Below are 17,658 nucleotides of genomic sequence, written 5' to 3' on the forward strand. Positions count from 1 at the left end.
GATTTCAGAAAGAACTACAAAGAACTATGTGAACCACTGCAGAATGAAATAAGCAGAAGCAGGAAAACATTATAATTGTACATAGTAATAGTAATAATGTGGATTGATCAACTGTGACAGACTTAGGTAGTCTCAACAATACAATGATCCAGGACAATTCTGAGGGACTTATGACAAAGAAAGCTATCAATCTCCAGAGAAAGAACTATTGGAGTCAGAATGCAGATCAAACCATACAAATTTTCACTTGTTTATTTAGGTTTTGTTTTGGGGGGTTGGTTTTATGATTATTCACTTACAAAAATGAACAATATGGAAATGTTTTGCATGATAATATATGTATGACCCAGATCAAATTGCTTGTCAGCTCCAAAGAAGAGGGGAGGGAAGGGAGAAAGGGAGACATTTTGGATCCTATAATTTCAGAAAACTTATGTAGAAATTTGTTATTATAGGTAATTGGTTAAAAAAATAATAAATTAAAGTTAAAGAAGGGGGGGGGGAGAAAAAAAGATAAAAGGTCTCAGGTATATAGAACAAATTTATTACCTGCACTTGAATCCTGTAATAAAGGAGCAGCTGTTGTGCCAAGGCCATATATAAGATTCCCAAGTTCTTGTAAAGCACACACTAGCACATGCTGGCTGGCAACAACATCTGTAGGGCCAGGTCGAGTTTCCAAATTACCTTCACTCATTACAGCATCTGATAAAAGTGCAAGCATTAACTATGTAAATACAGTTACTTACAATACAGGGTAAGTGGAGTGTGACAATGTGTAAGGTACATGGACAGTTTGACGTTCTGGGTGAAACTCTGGAATGCTTAAAGGAGAAGTTTCTTTTTATCTAAATGGTTGCAATATATGTAATTAATCTTTTTAGATTAAACATCTCACCATCCACAATGCATAAATATCATGTGTATGTGCTACATGTATTTGTATGTGTGAATATATATTTTTACTAACTTAGAAGCTAATAGTAAGACAAAAACAATATCCTAAAGGAGATTCTTAAGTCAGATATTGGTTACACTAGCTGGTCTTTGAAGTTCCTTACAATTATGAGATACTGTGAATTGAGTTCAAAAGCATATTATCTTCTTAAATTGGATGACTATTTCTGAGGTTTGCATTAAATATGTGTGTATATGCATGTATATATACACATATGTGTATGTATGTAAAATTGGTATTTACTTAGAGAAAACAACTGAGCAGGATGATAACATTTTGGATGTTACTGGAATTTGCATGCATGAGATTTTCTATATTTATGGGCAGACAATATTCACTTTAGTACTAATTTTTTTAAAAAAGGTAATTTTATTCGGGTCATACCAACAACTTTCTTTAGTTTCCAGATGGCCTGACAAATATCTTTGGCAGCAGCAATTTGAGCTTTTTCCCCAAGAAGGCTTCCTATAGTACTTCGAAGGATAAAGGAAACACAGCGACGACAACAGATAGCATCCATCTGAGTTTGGATTGCTTTAGGGTGAGACTGTGACACAAGGCTTAGAACATGAGACAGTAAGGTGGCAAAATTCCTTTCTAACCAACGTCCTCCTAGTGTTGAAACAAATACCACATACGCCTGAAAAAGAATGAGAGTTTGACTATCAAAATTAAAATATTTTCAATGACATTAATATTCTCTTTATTATACAGAAAAAACTGAAAAAAAAAAAGAAATTTTTTCTTTTTGAAAACTACAATAGTTTCTCAGTGACAGCTACATTACACTAAATTAATAAAAGATCTCAGGTCTTTTTCCATTTAAATCCATTGCTATAATGTATGGAGATTTAAACTCTAATTTCATTTAACCTGTCTGTTTTATTTTGTTTCAGAGTGAGAAATGTTAGGGAATCATCCCAGGCAGCTAACACATAAAACATTGTCTCTGACCTCACTAAACAAAGGTTCCAGCAATTTGAGATTCTTAACTTGGAATCTGAAACCAAATGTAAAAAACAGCTTAAAAATTATTATGCAACAGAACCAGAACCTAAAGAGCTTTCAGCTCTGGAGACAGAAAGAAGTAAATTCTTATAGTAAAATCATATATATATATGTATATATATATATGATCAAAATTTTTCTTTATTTTCACAAATTTTAATACTTTGGCTTCATCACAGATACAAAGACCAAGGAAACTACAACAACAGAACTACTTGATAAATTTTGTTGGTTCCAGGGGATTCTGGGAAGATGGCAGGGTAGAGAAACAGTAAGGCTCCAAACCTCCTTAAAGCCCTTCACCACCAATTAAGGACAAAGGGCTCCAAAGGAACAGAAAACCAAATTTGATAACACAACAGAGCTGGGATATGCTCCAGCTGAACCCAACTAAAAAGATACGCAGAAAAAAAAGAGAAAAAAAAAGCCTGAATTCTTGGAACTTTCAGGTGGGAGGGGAAAGAAAGGAGGAAGATCCCAGATCCCCTCCTCCACCTAATGTGCTGAGTCACCAGCGGATACTGGAATCCCTAGGTGGGCTGGGCCCCTAGTCTGAGAGAGTCCCTTGCTGGCACCACTGTGCCAAACTCAAGGCTTTGATCACAGACAGCAGGGAAGCTACTGGGGGAGAAACCCAGAGAGGGCAAACATACCCTCCATCTTGGGCTACACACCCCCCCCCCTTTTCTCTTGAGGGTTTGACTTCAGGGTACTTGGAGTAGTGTAGATCAGCCACACCCAGGTTCAGCACAGCAGACAAGAAGTCTTCAGAGGGCAGGGAAGCTCCAACAACCCTCCCCCACAGACTAGAGTGAATGAAGCCAAATTCACTTCTCTATCTTTTACCACCAGCAGGGCAAAATCTGACCTCATGGCACTCAAACTGAGCAGATTAATCCCACCTGGCTTAATCCTATCAGCACTGAAGACAAGAAGTCTTCAGAGGACAGGGAAGCTCCAACAACCCTCCCCCAAAGACTACAAGGAAAGTAGCTGAATTCTCTTCATTAGCTTTTACCACCAGCTGGGGAATATCTGGCCTCAGGTCTCGCTAACCTAATTAATCAACAAAACAGAGAAGAAGTCCTTCCAGGGCTGAATAGCCCAAACCCAAAAATATGATCAGAGAGGATCAAGATTATAGCCAATTACAGGGGAGAAAGAAGGAAAAAACATGAGTAAACAACAGAAAAAGAAAAAAGAAACCACAATTGACAGCTTTTATTTAGAAATTGAACAAAGAGCAAATGAATCAGAAGATAAAGGAACACCAAGAAAAAACACAGAAAATTCAGCGAAATGGACATAGGCTTTGGAAGTACTTAAAATTCAATTAACTCAAGAACTCAAAATTCAATTAACTCAAGAACTCAAAATCCAAATAACTCAAGAACTCGGAAAACAATCAACAGAGGCTGAACGCAATTGGTAAAAAGGAAATACATGATCTAAAAACAAGAAAATAATGTCTCAAAGGCCTAAATTGACCAGCTGAAAAATGAAGCAAAGAAGGTAAAAGATGATCTACAAAGAAAAGCAGACCAGAAGGAGAAGAATGAGCAAAAAGCCGGGGATGAAATTTAGTCTTTAAAAATTAGAATTCAACAACTAGAAGCAAATGACTTCACAAGGCAGTAAGACTATATAAGACAAAATTTTAAAAATGAAAAATTTGAGAAAAATATGAAACACCTCATTGACACAACCACAGATCTGGAAAACAGATCTTCAAGAGACAATTTAAGGATTATTGGTCTGCAAGAACAGCATGACAAAAGGAAAAATTTGGGCATCATTCTACAGGAAATTATGCAAGAGAACTGTCTTGACATTCTCGAACAAGGGGGAAAAGTGGAAATAGAAAGAATCCACAGATCACCTCCTACATTTAATCCACAGCTAATAACTTCCAGAAATATTATAGCCAAATTCAAAAAATACCAGACCAAGAAAAATATTACAAGCTGCTAAGAAGAAGTCATTCAGATACCACGGAACCACAGTTAGGATAACACAGGATCTGGCTGCATCTACATTGAAGGACAGGAAGGCATGAAATACAATATTCCGGAAAGCAAGAGAGCTAGGTCTACAACCAAGAATTAACTATCCAGCAAAATTGACTATATTTTTGTAGGGGAAAGTAAGGTCATTCAACAAAATCGAAGACTTCCAAGCATTCATAAAGAAAAAATCGGACTTAAGCAAAGAGTTTGCTGCTCAAACACAGAACACAAGAGAATCACCACAAGGTAATTAAGAGAGTGGGGGTGAGGGGGGGAAGGGAAACAAAACAAAACAAAAAAACAAAAAAACCCTTTTCTTTAAGGAACCCAATTAGCTCAATTGACTTATATCCCCATAAGAAAAGAAGATATTGGTAACTCTTAAAAATGGTTATCACCAACAGGGGAGATAAAAGAAGTATAATTAGAGGGAACAGGGACAAACTGTATAGGATGAATTGTCAAGATACATGTATGTATTATGTATATATGTATATGCCTATATACATATATACAAAACGTGAGGTAAAAAAAGGAGATAATATTAAGAGAAAGGGGAAAATAGGCAAAATGGAGTAAATTTATATTTCATAAAGTGCATGGGGCGAACAGGGGAGAAGACCAATACAATGGAAGGGTAAAGAGGTTGGAGAAAGGAAACACTTTTTAATTTGTGAATGCATTGAAATTAACTTAAAGAGGGAAGAACAATCAGATCCATTCGGGCAGAGAATTGATTCATGCCCTATAGAAAAGTAGAAGGGTAACAAATGGACCAGTGGGGAGGGAAGCAGTACTAGAGAGGGAGAGGGCTTGGGGGGGGGGGGGAGCACGGTGTAGCTTTAAAGAACAATAAGAGGGGAATAAGAAGGAAGGGGGGAGAAAGGGAAGTACAACAAGGGAGGGGATTAGGGGAACTGATTAAAAACAAAATACTAGAACAGAAGGAAATAGGGAAAGAAGAAAGGACAGGACAAAGAGAGAGAATCAAAATGTCTGGGAATACACAGTTGATAATTATAACTCTGAATGTGAATGGGATGAACTCGCCCATAAAACGGAAGCAAATAGTAGAGTGGATTAGAAACCAAAATCCTACCATATGTTGTCTACAAGAAACAAACATGAGACAGGTAGACATACATAGAGTAAAAATGAAAGGATGGAGAAAAATTTATTGGTCTTCAAATGAGAAAAAGAAGGCAGGGGTTGCCATCATGATCTCTGACAGAGCGAAAGTAAAAATAGACCTGGTTAAAAGAGAAAGGGAAAGTAACTACATCCTAATAAAAGGCAGTATAAACAATGAAGAAATACCAGTACTCAACTTGTATGCACCAAACGGTATAGCATCCAAATTTCTAAAGAAGCTAGTGGAACTCAAGGACGAAATAGATAGCAAAATTATACTAGTGGGTGACCTCAACCTCCCCCTATCAGACCAAGATAAATCAAACCAAAAAATAAATAAGAAAGAGATAAGAGAGGTGAATGAAGTCGTAGAAAAATTAGAGTTAATAGATATATGGAGAAAAATAAATAGGGACAAAAAGGAATACACCTTTTTTTCAGCAACACATGTAACATTCACAAAAATAGACCATGTACTAGGTCATGGAAACATGGCAAACAAATACAAAAAATCAGAAATAATAAATGCAACCTTCTCAGATGATAATGCAATAAAAATAGTTATTTGTAAGGATACATGGAGAGGCAAACCAAAAACTAATTGGAAATTAAATAATATGATTCTCCAAAACCAATTAGTTAAAGAAGAAATCATAGAAACAATCAATAATTTCACTGAAGAGAATCACAATGAAGAGACATACTACCAAACTCTGTGGGATGTAGCTAAGGCAGTTCTCAGGGGGAAATTTATATCCTTGAGTGCATATATTAACAAATTAGGGAGGGCAGAGGTTAATGAATTGGGCATACAACTTAAAAAACTAGAAAGCAAAAAAATTAAAAATCCACAGATGAAAACTAAATTAGAAATACTAAAAGTCAAGGGAGAAATTAATAAGATCAAAAGTAAAAGAATTATTGAATTAATAAATAAGACTAAAAGCTGGTATTTTGAAAAAACAGATAAAATAGACAAAGTACTGGTCAATCTAATAAAAAAAAAGGAAAGAAGAAAACCAAATTAACAGTATCAAAGATGAAAAGGGAAACCTCACCTCTAATGAAGAGGAAATTAAGGCAATCATTAAAAACTATTTTGCCCAATTTATGGCAATAAATATAGCAATCTAGGTGATATGGAAGAATATTTACAAAAATATAAATTGCCTAGATTAACAGCAGAAGAAATAGAATACTTAAATAATCCCATATCAGAAAAAGAAATTGAACAAGCCATCAAAGAACTCCCTAAGAAAAATTTGCCAGGGCCTGATGGATTCACAAGTGAATTCTATCAAACATTCAAAGAACAACTAATCCCAATACAATACAAATTATTTGATATAATAAGCAAAGGAGTCCTACCAAATTCCTTTTATGAGACAAATACGGTACTGATTCCAAAGCCAGGTAGATCAAAATCAGAGAAAGAAAACTACAGACCAATCCCCCTCATGAACATAGATGCAAAAATCTTAAATGGAATACTAGCAAAGAGACTCCAGCAAGTGATATAGAGGATTATCCACCATGATCAGGTGGGATTTATACCAGGAATGCAAGGATGGTTCAACATTAGGAAAACCATCCACATAATTGACCATATCAAGAAGCTAACAAACAAAAATCACATGATTATCTCAATAGATGCTGAAAAAGCCTTTGACAAAATACAACACCCAATCCTATTGAAAACACTAGAAAGTATAGGAATAGAAGGACCTTTCCTAAAAATAATAAACAGTATATACCTAAAACCATCAACAAGCGTCATATGCAATGGGGATAAATTAGAAGCCTTCCCAATAAGATCAGGCATGAAACAAGGATGCCCATTATCACTTCTATTATTTAACATTGTACTAGAAACACTAGCAATAGCAATTAGAGAACAAAAAGAAATTGAATGTATTAAAATAGACAATGAAGAGACTAAGCTATCACTCTTTGCAGATAATATGATGGTCTACTTAAAAAATCCTAGAGAATCAACTAAAAAGCTTGTAGAAATAATCAGCAACTTTAGCAAAGTTGCAGGATACAAAATAAATGCACATAAATCATCAGCATTTCTATATATTTCCAACACATTAAAGCAGCAAGAGGTAGAAAGAGAAACACCATTTAAAATCACCCTAGACAATATAAAATACTTAGGAATCTATCTACCAAAATAAACACAGCAATTATACGAAAACAACTACAAAACACTTCCCAAACAATTAAAACTGGATCTAAACAATTGGAAAGCTATTGGTTGCTCATGGGTAGAATGAGCTAACATAATAAAAATGACCATTCTACCCAAATTAATTTACTTATTTAGTGCCATACCTAGCAAACTACCAAAAAACTTCTTTACTGAATTAGAAAAAACTATAACAAAGTTCATTTGGAAGAACAAGAGATCAAGAATATCAAGGGAAATAATGAAAAAAAAAAAAACAGTGTGAAGGAAGGTGGCCTAGCAGTACCAGATATTAAACTATACTATAAAGCAGCAGTCATCAAAACGATATGGTACTGGCTAAGAGACAGAAGGGAAGATCAGTGGAATAGACGGGGTAAGTAACGTCAGCAAGACAGTCTATGATAAACCCCAAGAGCCCAACTTTTGGGACATGAATCCACTATTTGACAAAAACTGCTGGGAAATTTGGAAAACAATATGGGAGAGATTAGGTTTAGGTCAACATCTCACACCCTACACCAAGATAAATTCAGAATGGGCGAATGACTTAAATATAAAGAGGGAAACTATAAATAAAGTGAACACAGAATAGTATACTTGTCAGATCTCTGGGAAAGGAAAGATTTTAAAACCAAGCAAGAGTTAGAGAAAATTAAAAAATGTAAAATAATGATTTTGATTACATTAAATTAAAAAGCTTTTGTACAAACTAAAACAATGCAACCAAAATCAGAAGGGACACAACAAGCTGGGAAAAAATCTTTATAACAAAAAACTCTGACAGAGGTCTAATTACTCAAATATACAAGGAGTTAAATCAATTGCATAAAAAAATCAAGCCATTCCCCAATTTTTATGGGCAAGGGACATGAATAGGCAACCATGGATAACGTTTCTAAAAAATAAAAATTATTTAAAAAAAATAAATTTTGTTGTTCTTCAGTTGTGTCCAACTCTTCATGACCCCATGGAGCAGAGTTATCCATGGGGTTTTCTTAGCAAGGATACTAGAGTGGTTTGCCATTTCCTTCTCTAGTGGGATTCTTTTTGTCAGGCAATCAAAGGTTAAATGAAATGCCTGAGTCATATTGCCAGGAAGGGTCTGAGGCTGGATTTGAACTCAGGTCTTCCTGACTACAGGCCCCGTATTCTTAACCACTGAGTCACAGCTACCTCTATAAATAAATGCCATGACACATTTAATCACCAGAAAACAATCAATCCTTTGCATATCCCTGTTTCTCACAAGTGCTCAACAGCATTCATTTACCATTACAAATGAATTTACTATTGAGTTCAAATTTGGCCTGAGAAATTTTTTAGCTTTGTGACCCTGGACAAGTCACTTAACCCTTTTTGCCTCAGCTCTTCATCTGTAAAATACTGCAAAAGGAAATAGCAACCCCTCCAGTATCTTTGCCAAGAAAACCCCAAAACAAGATAGCAAGGGGTAGGTTATAAATGAAACTAAACAACAAAATTTTCAATAAGTCTGATATAACAAAATATTAATATAATGCATTTATACTGTAAGAGATTTTAAATGAGAAGCTAGAAATGAAGTCAATGAAGAAAAGGATTATTCTAGGGTAGTCTTGAGTATTCTGCAATATTCAGTTACATTTTTTAAAATAAGTTTAAGTGATGCTTTTTCTTTTTTTTACACTAGTCATTTTTGGAAACCTCTTTCTTAAATGAATTCTCTGGGCATACTGTTTTTCTTGATTTTATCATTACCTTTGGGAACTACCTTATACATGCTGTTATTTTCAAAAAGAAACAAAAGAAAATGGAAACACAGTATTTAAAAAAAATGTATTTAAATGTATTTAAAAAAATGCATGTATTGGCCCCAAGGCAGAAGAGCAGTAAGGCCTAGGCAATGAGGGTTAAATTACTTGCTCAGGATCACACAGCTAGGAAGTGTCTGAGGCCAGATTTGAACCTAGGACCACCCATCTATCTCTAGGCCTGGCTTTCAATCCACTGAGCTACCTAGCTGTCCCCTGAAACACAGTATTTTTGAAAAAATTTAAAAAATATTACATTTTAATACAGTCCATGCAATCATACCTTAAGACAACTAAAATTTTGTAAGCACACTGAAAAAATATGTTTAACGATAAGAAATAAGAAAATAAGCCTTCAGAAACAAAAGAATTACATAACTATACTACAACAAAATCAATTCTCTTCAGATTTAGTTGGTTTTGCTTAAGATCAAAGTGAAAATAAGGATCTCTTGCTTATATAGTCTTCAAAAGCTTTAAATGATATATGTCAAATCATCATACTTGTGAGCACCTGTCATTGTAGAAACTCTAAAGAAGTTTACATTTCAATATTATCCCAAACATGCCAGAAAATGAGGGCTAAGACTTTCGATTTAAGCCAATGAGAACTGTAGTGAGATATTTAATTTGTGATCCAGACCTGAGTAACACCAACTCGAACATCTCTACTGACTGAACTGGTTCCTTTCAACATATCTCCACTGGCTCGAAGAAATCCTGAACTCCCACGCAAAAATCCTGTTCCTAGTAACTCCATGGCTTCTTCCAGAGAGACTCTGCGAATGTTTTGCCGGGAAGCTGCTATATATAATAAACAAAGTCAAAACATTCTCTAAATATAATTTACGTTTCATAGAAAAAAGTTAAATTTATAGTCAAAGCTTTTTTGAAACAAAGATAAAATTTTAACTGTAAAACAAAGTGTAAAACTTCTAGCAACCTTGAGGCAAATTTTAAAAAAGTAAAACTTTGGAATCAAAGATAAAAAATAATGATAGTTGTGTCCTCCATTATACTACTGAAAAACAGGAGAAACTCAGAGATTGGAAGTAGAAAAATCAAATTCTATTATTTGCTACCAAGATTTATAAGGTGGTTTTTACTTCTGGTTTTTAAAAAATCTGGAATAAGATATAAGGTAGCCTCTACTTCTGGTTTTAAAAAAATCTGGAATAAGATATCAAATTAATATAACTCAAAATTAAACAACTTTAAAAAAGTAAAATTTGGCAAAAACAAAAAAGAGATACAATAACAGCTAGCACACAATTTATATACAATGAAAAGTTAAGAAAAAAATATTTTAGAATGTTTATTTTAGCTATCCAGTATGAACATTTATTGCCTCATTTCCACATTCTACTATCTATTTATGGAGGATTTTGGTCCTTTATTTGAAATAGTAAAGACTAGACCAGACCAAAGGATTGGGAAATATACATTAGGAAGCAAACTTTTACCAGCAGAAGACTGCCTCAGTAACTTTTTTCCTCCTTGAACTTTGATTGCACAATTCTCTTTTGGGGACATTTATGTGCAAACTATTTGCGTAAGACTAAAAAAGAAGTCTTCTTCAGTTGAAGAGAGGCAAAGACTGAAAGATTATTTTAAATGATATAGCCAAAAATAAAGAATATTTATTAAAATGGGATTGACAAAGTATGGTTTATTTAGAAGTTCCTAGAGAAAAATTAAGCAAAGAGCAATGAGCAATGAAGAAAAATGTCACTGGTATATAAGCAGAAAACATTTTAAATAATGAAAACAATACTTTTATTTATGACCATCAGATGAGGAGAAATCAAATCCTCTTCTCTCATTACTTGATAAAAGAACAATCATTTTCCTTAGTAAGACTTTCATTGTCCAAAATACATGACAAGAAGGCTTTGTTAGGATGACTGGCATTTCTCAAAGTAATTCAGCCTCTTGAAATAATTAACAGAACTCATTCAATACTTGGTGGAAAACAAGAATGGAAGGAGGAAAAATCATGGAAATTTTGAAGAAAATGAATGAAATGAGATCTATTTACAACATCCCCCAAAATGCTGTATATAGTCAGAACTTTTGATAGTCTTTAATGCACAAATATAATTTAACATTTAGTATTATAGAGGGACAAATACTACTAGCATTGAAGTTTTCTTTTTGAAATTTGATTCACATTTTACAGAATATCAGAGTTCCCTAAAACATAGTTTGGGTGATCCAGATTTAGGTAGTTTCCTCTGGATTGGAAAAATCATTGAAATAGACTAGAAATGTATAGGATCAGACAACAAAATCAAATTGTAGGAAAGGACCACCAAGGGCTATTTGTTTTAAAATTATTATCTGTTATTTTTAGGTAGTCCTAATTTTTTTTGTTGTATTTTAACAAAAATCACAGAAAGCAAAAATCACTTCTATAATTTTTTTAAACCCTTACCTTCTGTCTTAGAATCAATACTGTGTCAAAGGTAGAAGAGCAGTAAGGGCTTTGCAACAGAGGTTAAGTGACTTGCCTAGTGTCACAACTAGGAAGTATTTGAAGCCAGTTTTGAATTCAGGACCTCCTGTCTCTAAACGTGGCTCTCAATCCACTGAGCCACCTAGCTGCCCCACTTCTATAATTTTTAAAGACATAAGATTTCACATCTTATTGCCTATAGTTATGTAATCCTAATTTACAAAAATTTTACAAAAATCATGTGTAAGCTAATCCTACAAGTGATTTTAACCACTTAGCAAAGCTGAGAAATATATATCCTTCAGGTCTGAACAAAAAAAATTATTGCTTAAGTGAAACATTTCTTAAAAATTTCTTCCTGTTAACCCTCTATTTCTACATTTTTGACATACAATAAAATGTTCCTTTATATCTGAATGTTAACTCTAATGGCCTGATGAAGACTAGACATCTTAAATGTATAAGAAGATATAAAAATTCACAAAGGTCTAGTCCACAATGGCTAAATGATCAAAGAATAAGAATAGGTAATTTTAAAAATTATTTTCAAAATTAAAAAAAAATACTTGAAAAATTCTCAATCTTATGCACATTGAAAATAAAACTTAAAGGTACCATTTCACACCAAATTGGAAAAAATAAATAGCAAAGCACATTGTAAAGAAAACAGATATATTCATTCATTATTTTTAGGGCTGTAAAATTTTGTTGGAGAGCAGTATGGTGATACAAAGGAAAAGTTACAAAAGTAATAAAATCCTTTGACTCATTAATTTCATTCTTATGACTATATCCTAAAAGTGTATCAGAAACAAACAAAAAACACTTTCTTTTCAGAGATTGTCCAGTTAACTACATGTATAATTCATATATACTCACAAAAGCTGGAAACAATCTATATGTCCAATAATTGAAGAAATGGCTAAATAAATTGTAATAAATCAAGGTAATAGAATAATGTAATACCATTAATACTAAAAAGTGAAGAATATGAAGACAAAGTGCAAAATAAAAAAAAGCAGAACTGTAAGAATAGAGTACACAGTAATTATGACCATATAAGAAGAAAAGTGAACAAGAATTAATACAAAGAACGCCAACGAGGAATTAGCAAGAATACGTAAAGTTGCCATATTTTATTTTTTTGAATTAAATTTAGGGTTCTAAGCAAAAATAGCTTAACTAGTTCAAGTTAAATAGTTGAATTGAGGGTCAATATAAAGTTTTACATAAAGGATTTAATATAAAATTCAATGCAATTTTTACAATAGAGAACACTGCTATATAGTAACTGATATGTTACTATGCAAACTATATAGTGAATTATTTACCATCTTTTTCTAATCACAGGCTAATTTTGTTTGTTCCCATACATTCTCCTATGGCAACTTTCCCTCCTACTATATACAAAGGGTATAACAATTAACACTAAGGAAAATTTAATTCTTAAGGAAAATGTTATAACATATGTTTGTTATAACAATAACAAAGAATGAAAAAAAAACAAATGTAATTGTTTTTGAAGTTATCTACCATTTGGAGTTAACTATCATTGCTCACTTCCATTTGTAAAGATAGCTGAGCAATACATATACTATAACAATTTAATATTTTTAAATGGCACTATAAAAAGTTTAAACAATATTACACATCTGGAAGCACGTTAAGAAAGCTCAAGACTATAAGGAAACATATAGTGCTAAAATGACTATTCTTGTTGTTTCAACCTAAGAGTTTTCAAATCGGTTGAGCAATTGTCTCAGAATCAAAAGCAAAAATGTCAAAAAATTAAACTACCTAAGAAAAATTATTAAAGGGCATTTTCAAAAGGATTTCACAAATTTTACCTGTTCCTTGTTTAGATATCACAGCTCTAGCCAGTACTGTACCCAAGAGCTTTGATACTGCCATTCGCACATCATAATTGGAACCTTCAAATGACTTAAAACACAAAGTTGCAACACTGTCAATGTCTGTACTCCACATAAAGGTAGCCTCTTTCTGAAGTTCAAGGAGACACTATCCAGGAAGGAAAAAAAATTAAACAATTCAATAAGCAACATAAAATTGTTTGTGAAATAAATAATAAAAGATTCTTAGGGTCCAAGAAAAACATTTTCTATCAAAAGCACATGAATAATGACTGTAAAAGCAACATTTTAGACTTAAAAAAAATCTATTCACGACTTAGCAAGTTGTCAAAAAATCCCTCTTGGGAATCAATCTTGTTGGTAATGAATAATTATAAGTAACAGGTCTATTTTACTTCCTAAAATGTTCTATGTATATTGCTAGGAACACAGGTTTTAAAATAATCCTCATTTCCACTTTGCATGTTAATATCACTGAACAATTCATTAATATGTTCAAGCAGCTAAAAAGATAGGACGGAGGGGAGGTACATTATTTTGCAATTATATCAATTTTTTAAAAATTTGGTTTTCAGATTATTTACCTTCGCAGCAGCACACCGAACTGCCATGGACCGGTCTGTTAAACATGATCGTGCAGCTTTATAAATGTCTCTGTGACAAGGGGCAGCAGTGGCTCCAAGTCCATTCAAGATATTTTGCAAACTCAGCATAATCTCATAGCGACCTTGAGACTATCAAAAAAGGGTGGAAAATTAACAATTTTTCAATGACAAACAGGAAACAAGGGTATATTATTTATATGTAAGACTTTGTAATGAGTAGATAGATTTTGTATAAATAATAAAATTATTTTGGCATTTGTTAAGAAAGAGCAACAAGGTGGCAAAGTGGATATAGTTCAAATCTAGTCTCAGATAGATATCTGAGACTAGATTTGAACTATATCCACTAGCTGTGGGACCCTGGGCAAATCACTAAACTCTGTTTGCCTCTGTTTCCTCATCCGTAAAATGAACTGAAGACAAAAATGGAAAATCATTACAGTATCTCTGCCAAGAAAACCTCAATTGGGGTCATGAAGAATCACACATGACTGAAATTGACTTAATAGCAAAATAAGAGCTAAGAGATAATTTCAACAGAATTTGAAAAAATAAGTAACAAAAGCAGCAGAGCCAAGATGGCAGAATAGAGATATAGAATGCTTGAATCTCTCTGAGAATCCTTTCTAGACAATCTTAAAATAACACTTCAAAACAAATATTGGAGTAACAGATAAATAAGGGGGTGGAATGAAATAATTTTCCTATGGAAAACAACTTGAAAGGTAGGTAGAAAGGGTCTGTTTCACAGGGGTGAGAGGGAAGCACAGCCCACAGCTAAGCCATGGAGCTCATAGCTAAGCTGTGCAGCCTGCCGTCAAGTAGTACCTATGCAAACTAACAGTAAGCCTCCACCCTACCCTTACTACTCCAGGTTCTGAATCTGGGCCCAAGCCAACTTTGAGACCCCAAGACCCTGCCTAAGCCAATAGCACCGCACTGAAACCCATATTTTGAAGTCCTAATCCTAGTACAAGCTTACAGTAAGGGCCTAAGCCCAAGTAAAAGGCAGTCTACAATAAGCTTAGCCAATATAAGCCTAAGGGAAAGCTCAAAGCCCCTCCAAGCTTGTAGTGAGGCTCCAAGCCCCAGCACAAGACAGTTCAAAATATATTTGACCACTGTAAGCCCTGAGCCCTAGCCTACACCCGAAGTGAAGCAGTGAGCCCCACCACAAGGTAGCTCACAGTGCTCTGAACCCTACAAACCAACAGCAGGCCCTGGAGTAGACTGAATCAGCAGTGGGAGGTTGCTTTTAGAGCTCTCAGCCCACAGACTATCATACTACCTTGGAAGTACTGAAACTGGTAGAAACCTAAAACTAGAGCTAAGGGTAGCAACAAGGGAAAACTGAAGTATAAGAGAGTACCCCTTCTAACCTGAGAACAGAGCCCACCTTGAAGATAAAGGCTGGGAAAAACAGAAAACACTTTAAAAAAACCCTAACCACAGGAAATTATCATGAAAACAAAAAAGAACAAGGCACAAACTCAAAAGAAGAAGTGCAATCAAAGCACCTACATACAAACTTCAAAGAAAAATATGAAAAATGTTGGTCTAAAGCCCTGAGAGAGTCCAAAAAAGATTTAAAAAATCAAATAAGAGAGGGAGAGGGAAAATGGGGAAGAGAAATGAAAGTGACACAAGAAAATAACACTTAAAAACAGAGCTGGCAAAGAGGAAAAAGAGGCATAAAAATCTCATGAAGAGTTCCTTAAAAAGTAGAATTAGTGGGGGCAGCTGGGTAGCTCAGTGGATTGAGAGCCAGGCCTAGAGACAGGAGGTCCTAGGTTCAAATCTGACCTCAGACACTTCCCAGCTGTGTGACCCTGGGCAAGTCACTTGACCCCCATTGCCTACCCTTACCACTCTTCTGCCTTGGAGCCAATACACAGTATTGACTCCAAGACGGAAGGTAAGGGTTTAAAAAAAAAAAAAAGTAGAATTAGCCAAATGGAAAAGGAGATCAAAAAGATCGCCTTCATGGAAGAAAATAATTCCTTAAAAGTCAGAACTGGGCAAGTAGAAACTAATGACTTCATGAGACATTAAGAAACAATAAAAACAATATCAAAAAATGAAAAAATAGACAAAAATCTGAAATATCTCATTGGGAAAACAACTGACCTGAAAAATGATCCAAGAGAGTCTAAGAATCAATGGACTACCTGAAAGCCATTAAAAAAAAAAAAAAAGCCTAGACATATTACAAGAAATTGTCAAAGAAAATTGTCCTGATATTCTTGATCAAGAAGGTAAAATAGAAATTGAAAGAACCTACCCATCATGTCCTGAAATAAATCCTCTTAATAGTGATATTCTTTCCCAGGCCAAGAAAAAAATGCTGTAAACAGCCAGGAAGAAACAACTCAAAAATCATAGAGTCAGGATTACACAGAGATTAGCAGCTTCTATATTAAAGGAGTGGAAGATTTGATATTTCAAAAGATAAAGGAATTAGGTTTACAACCAACACACTGTCACCTACCCAATAAAACTGAATATTAGAGAAAAATAGTCATTTAATAAAACAGAAGATTTCCAAGCATTCCTGATGAAAAGACCAGACCTAAACAGAAAATTTGATGTTCAAATACAAGACTGAAGAGAAGCATAAAAAGGAAAAAAGGAAAGAAAAAACTTAAGGGATTCAATAAGGTCAAACTGTTTATATTCATATAATGAGTTAAGACGATATTTGTACCTCTTAAAAATTTAATATTATTAAAGCAGAAGGAAGGAGTATACATAAGTAAAGGGCACTGGAGTAAGTTGATTAGGATGACATGATATACAAAAAAAATCAATTGATTAAAAAAAAAAGGATTGCACTGAGAGAAATGAGGGGGGTAGAATGGGATAAATTATCTCACCTAAAAAGGTGCAAAACAACTGTTATAATGGAGGGGAAGATGAGGGTGGTGATGGGCAATGCTTACTTACTCTTAGAATACTTACTCTACTCTCAATAGAACTATCTCTGAGAGGGAATAACAACCATACCCATTTGGGTATAGAAGCTGATCTCACCTGATAGAGAAGGAGAGGAATTAGACAAGGAGATGGAGGGGAGGAAGATATCAGGAGTGGAACAAGTATAAGGGGGCTGTGATTAAAAACAAAACATTTGTGAAGAGGGATGGAGTGGAAGGAGAGAGAAAGAACAGGAGCAAAAGGGGGAAAATAAGATGGAGGGGAACACAGAGTTAGTAATCCTAACTGTGAATATGAATGGGATAAACTCACCCATCAAACAGAAGTGGATAGCAGAGTGTATTAAAAATGAGAACTCTATGATATATTGTTTACAGGAAAGACATTTGAGGCACAGAGACCCACAAAGAGTAAAGTAAGGGGTTAGAACAGAATTTATTATGCCAGCTAAAGTAAAAGCAGCTATCATGATCTCAGACATAGCTAATATAAAAATAGATCTAATTAGAAGAGACATGGAAAGAAATTACAACTTGATAAAAGGTACCATAAACAATGAAGCAATATAAATACTAAACATATGTGCACCAAATTATGTAGCCTCCATATTTTTAAAGGCGAAATTAAATGAACTATAGGAGGAAAAAGGACAGTAGTGGGGGGACATCACTTTTCCCCTCTCAGAACCAGACAAATCTAACCAAAA

The 17,658-nt window shown here is 34.2% G+C and overlaps 1 protein-coding gene across 1 annotated transcript in view; it reads right to left on the reverse strand.

The window, feature by feature from the left end:
- HEATR5A (HEAT repeat containing 5A) overlaps positions 1-17,658 on the reverse strand; it is a 169,100-nt gene that overhangs the window by 144,280 nt on the left and 7,162 nt on the right. Inside the window, exons 4-8 of the mRNA XM_044665059.1 lie at positions 13,998-14,147; positions 13,390-13,561; positions 9,731-9,891; positions 1,343-1,598; positions 550-705 (exon numbers count right to left, since the gene is read on the reverse strand). Of these exons, the coding sequence (XP_044520994.1) occupies positions 550-705; positions 1,343-1,598; positions 9,731-9,891; positions 13,390-13,561; positions 13,998-14,147 (895 nt within the window). The remainder of the gene's footprint in view (positions 1-549; positions 706-1,342; positions 1,599-9,730; positions 9,892-13,389; positions 13,562-13,997; positions 14,148-17,658) is intronic.

This window comes from Gracilinanus agilis, chromosome 2 (assembly GCF_016433145.1).
Source record: "Gracilinanus agilis isolate LMUSP501 chromosome 2, AgileGrace, whole genome shotgun sequence".
Classification (NCBI taxonomy): domain Eukaryota; kingdom Metazoa; phylum Chordata; class Mammalia; order Didelphimorphia; family Didelphidae; genus Gracilinanus; species Gracilinanus agilis.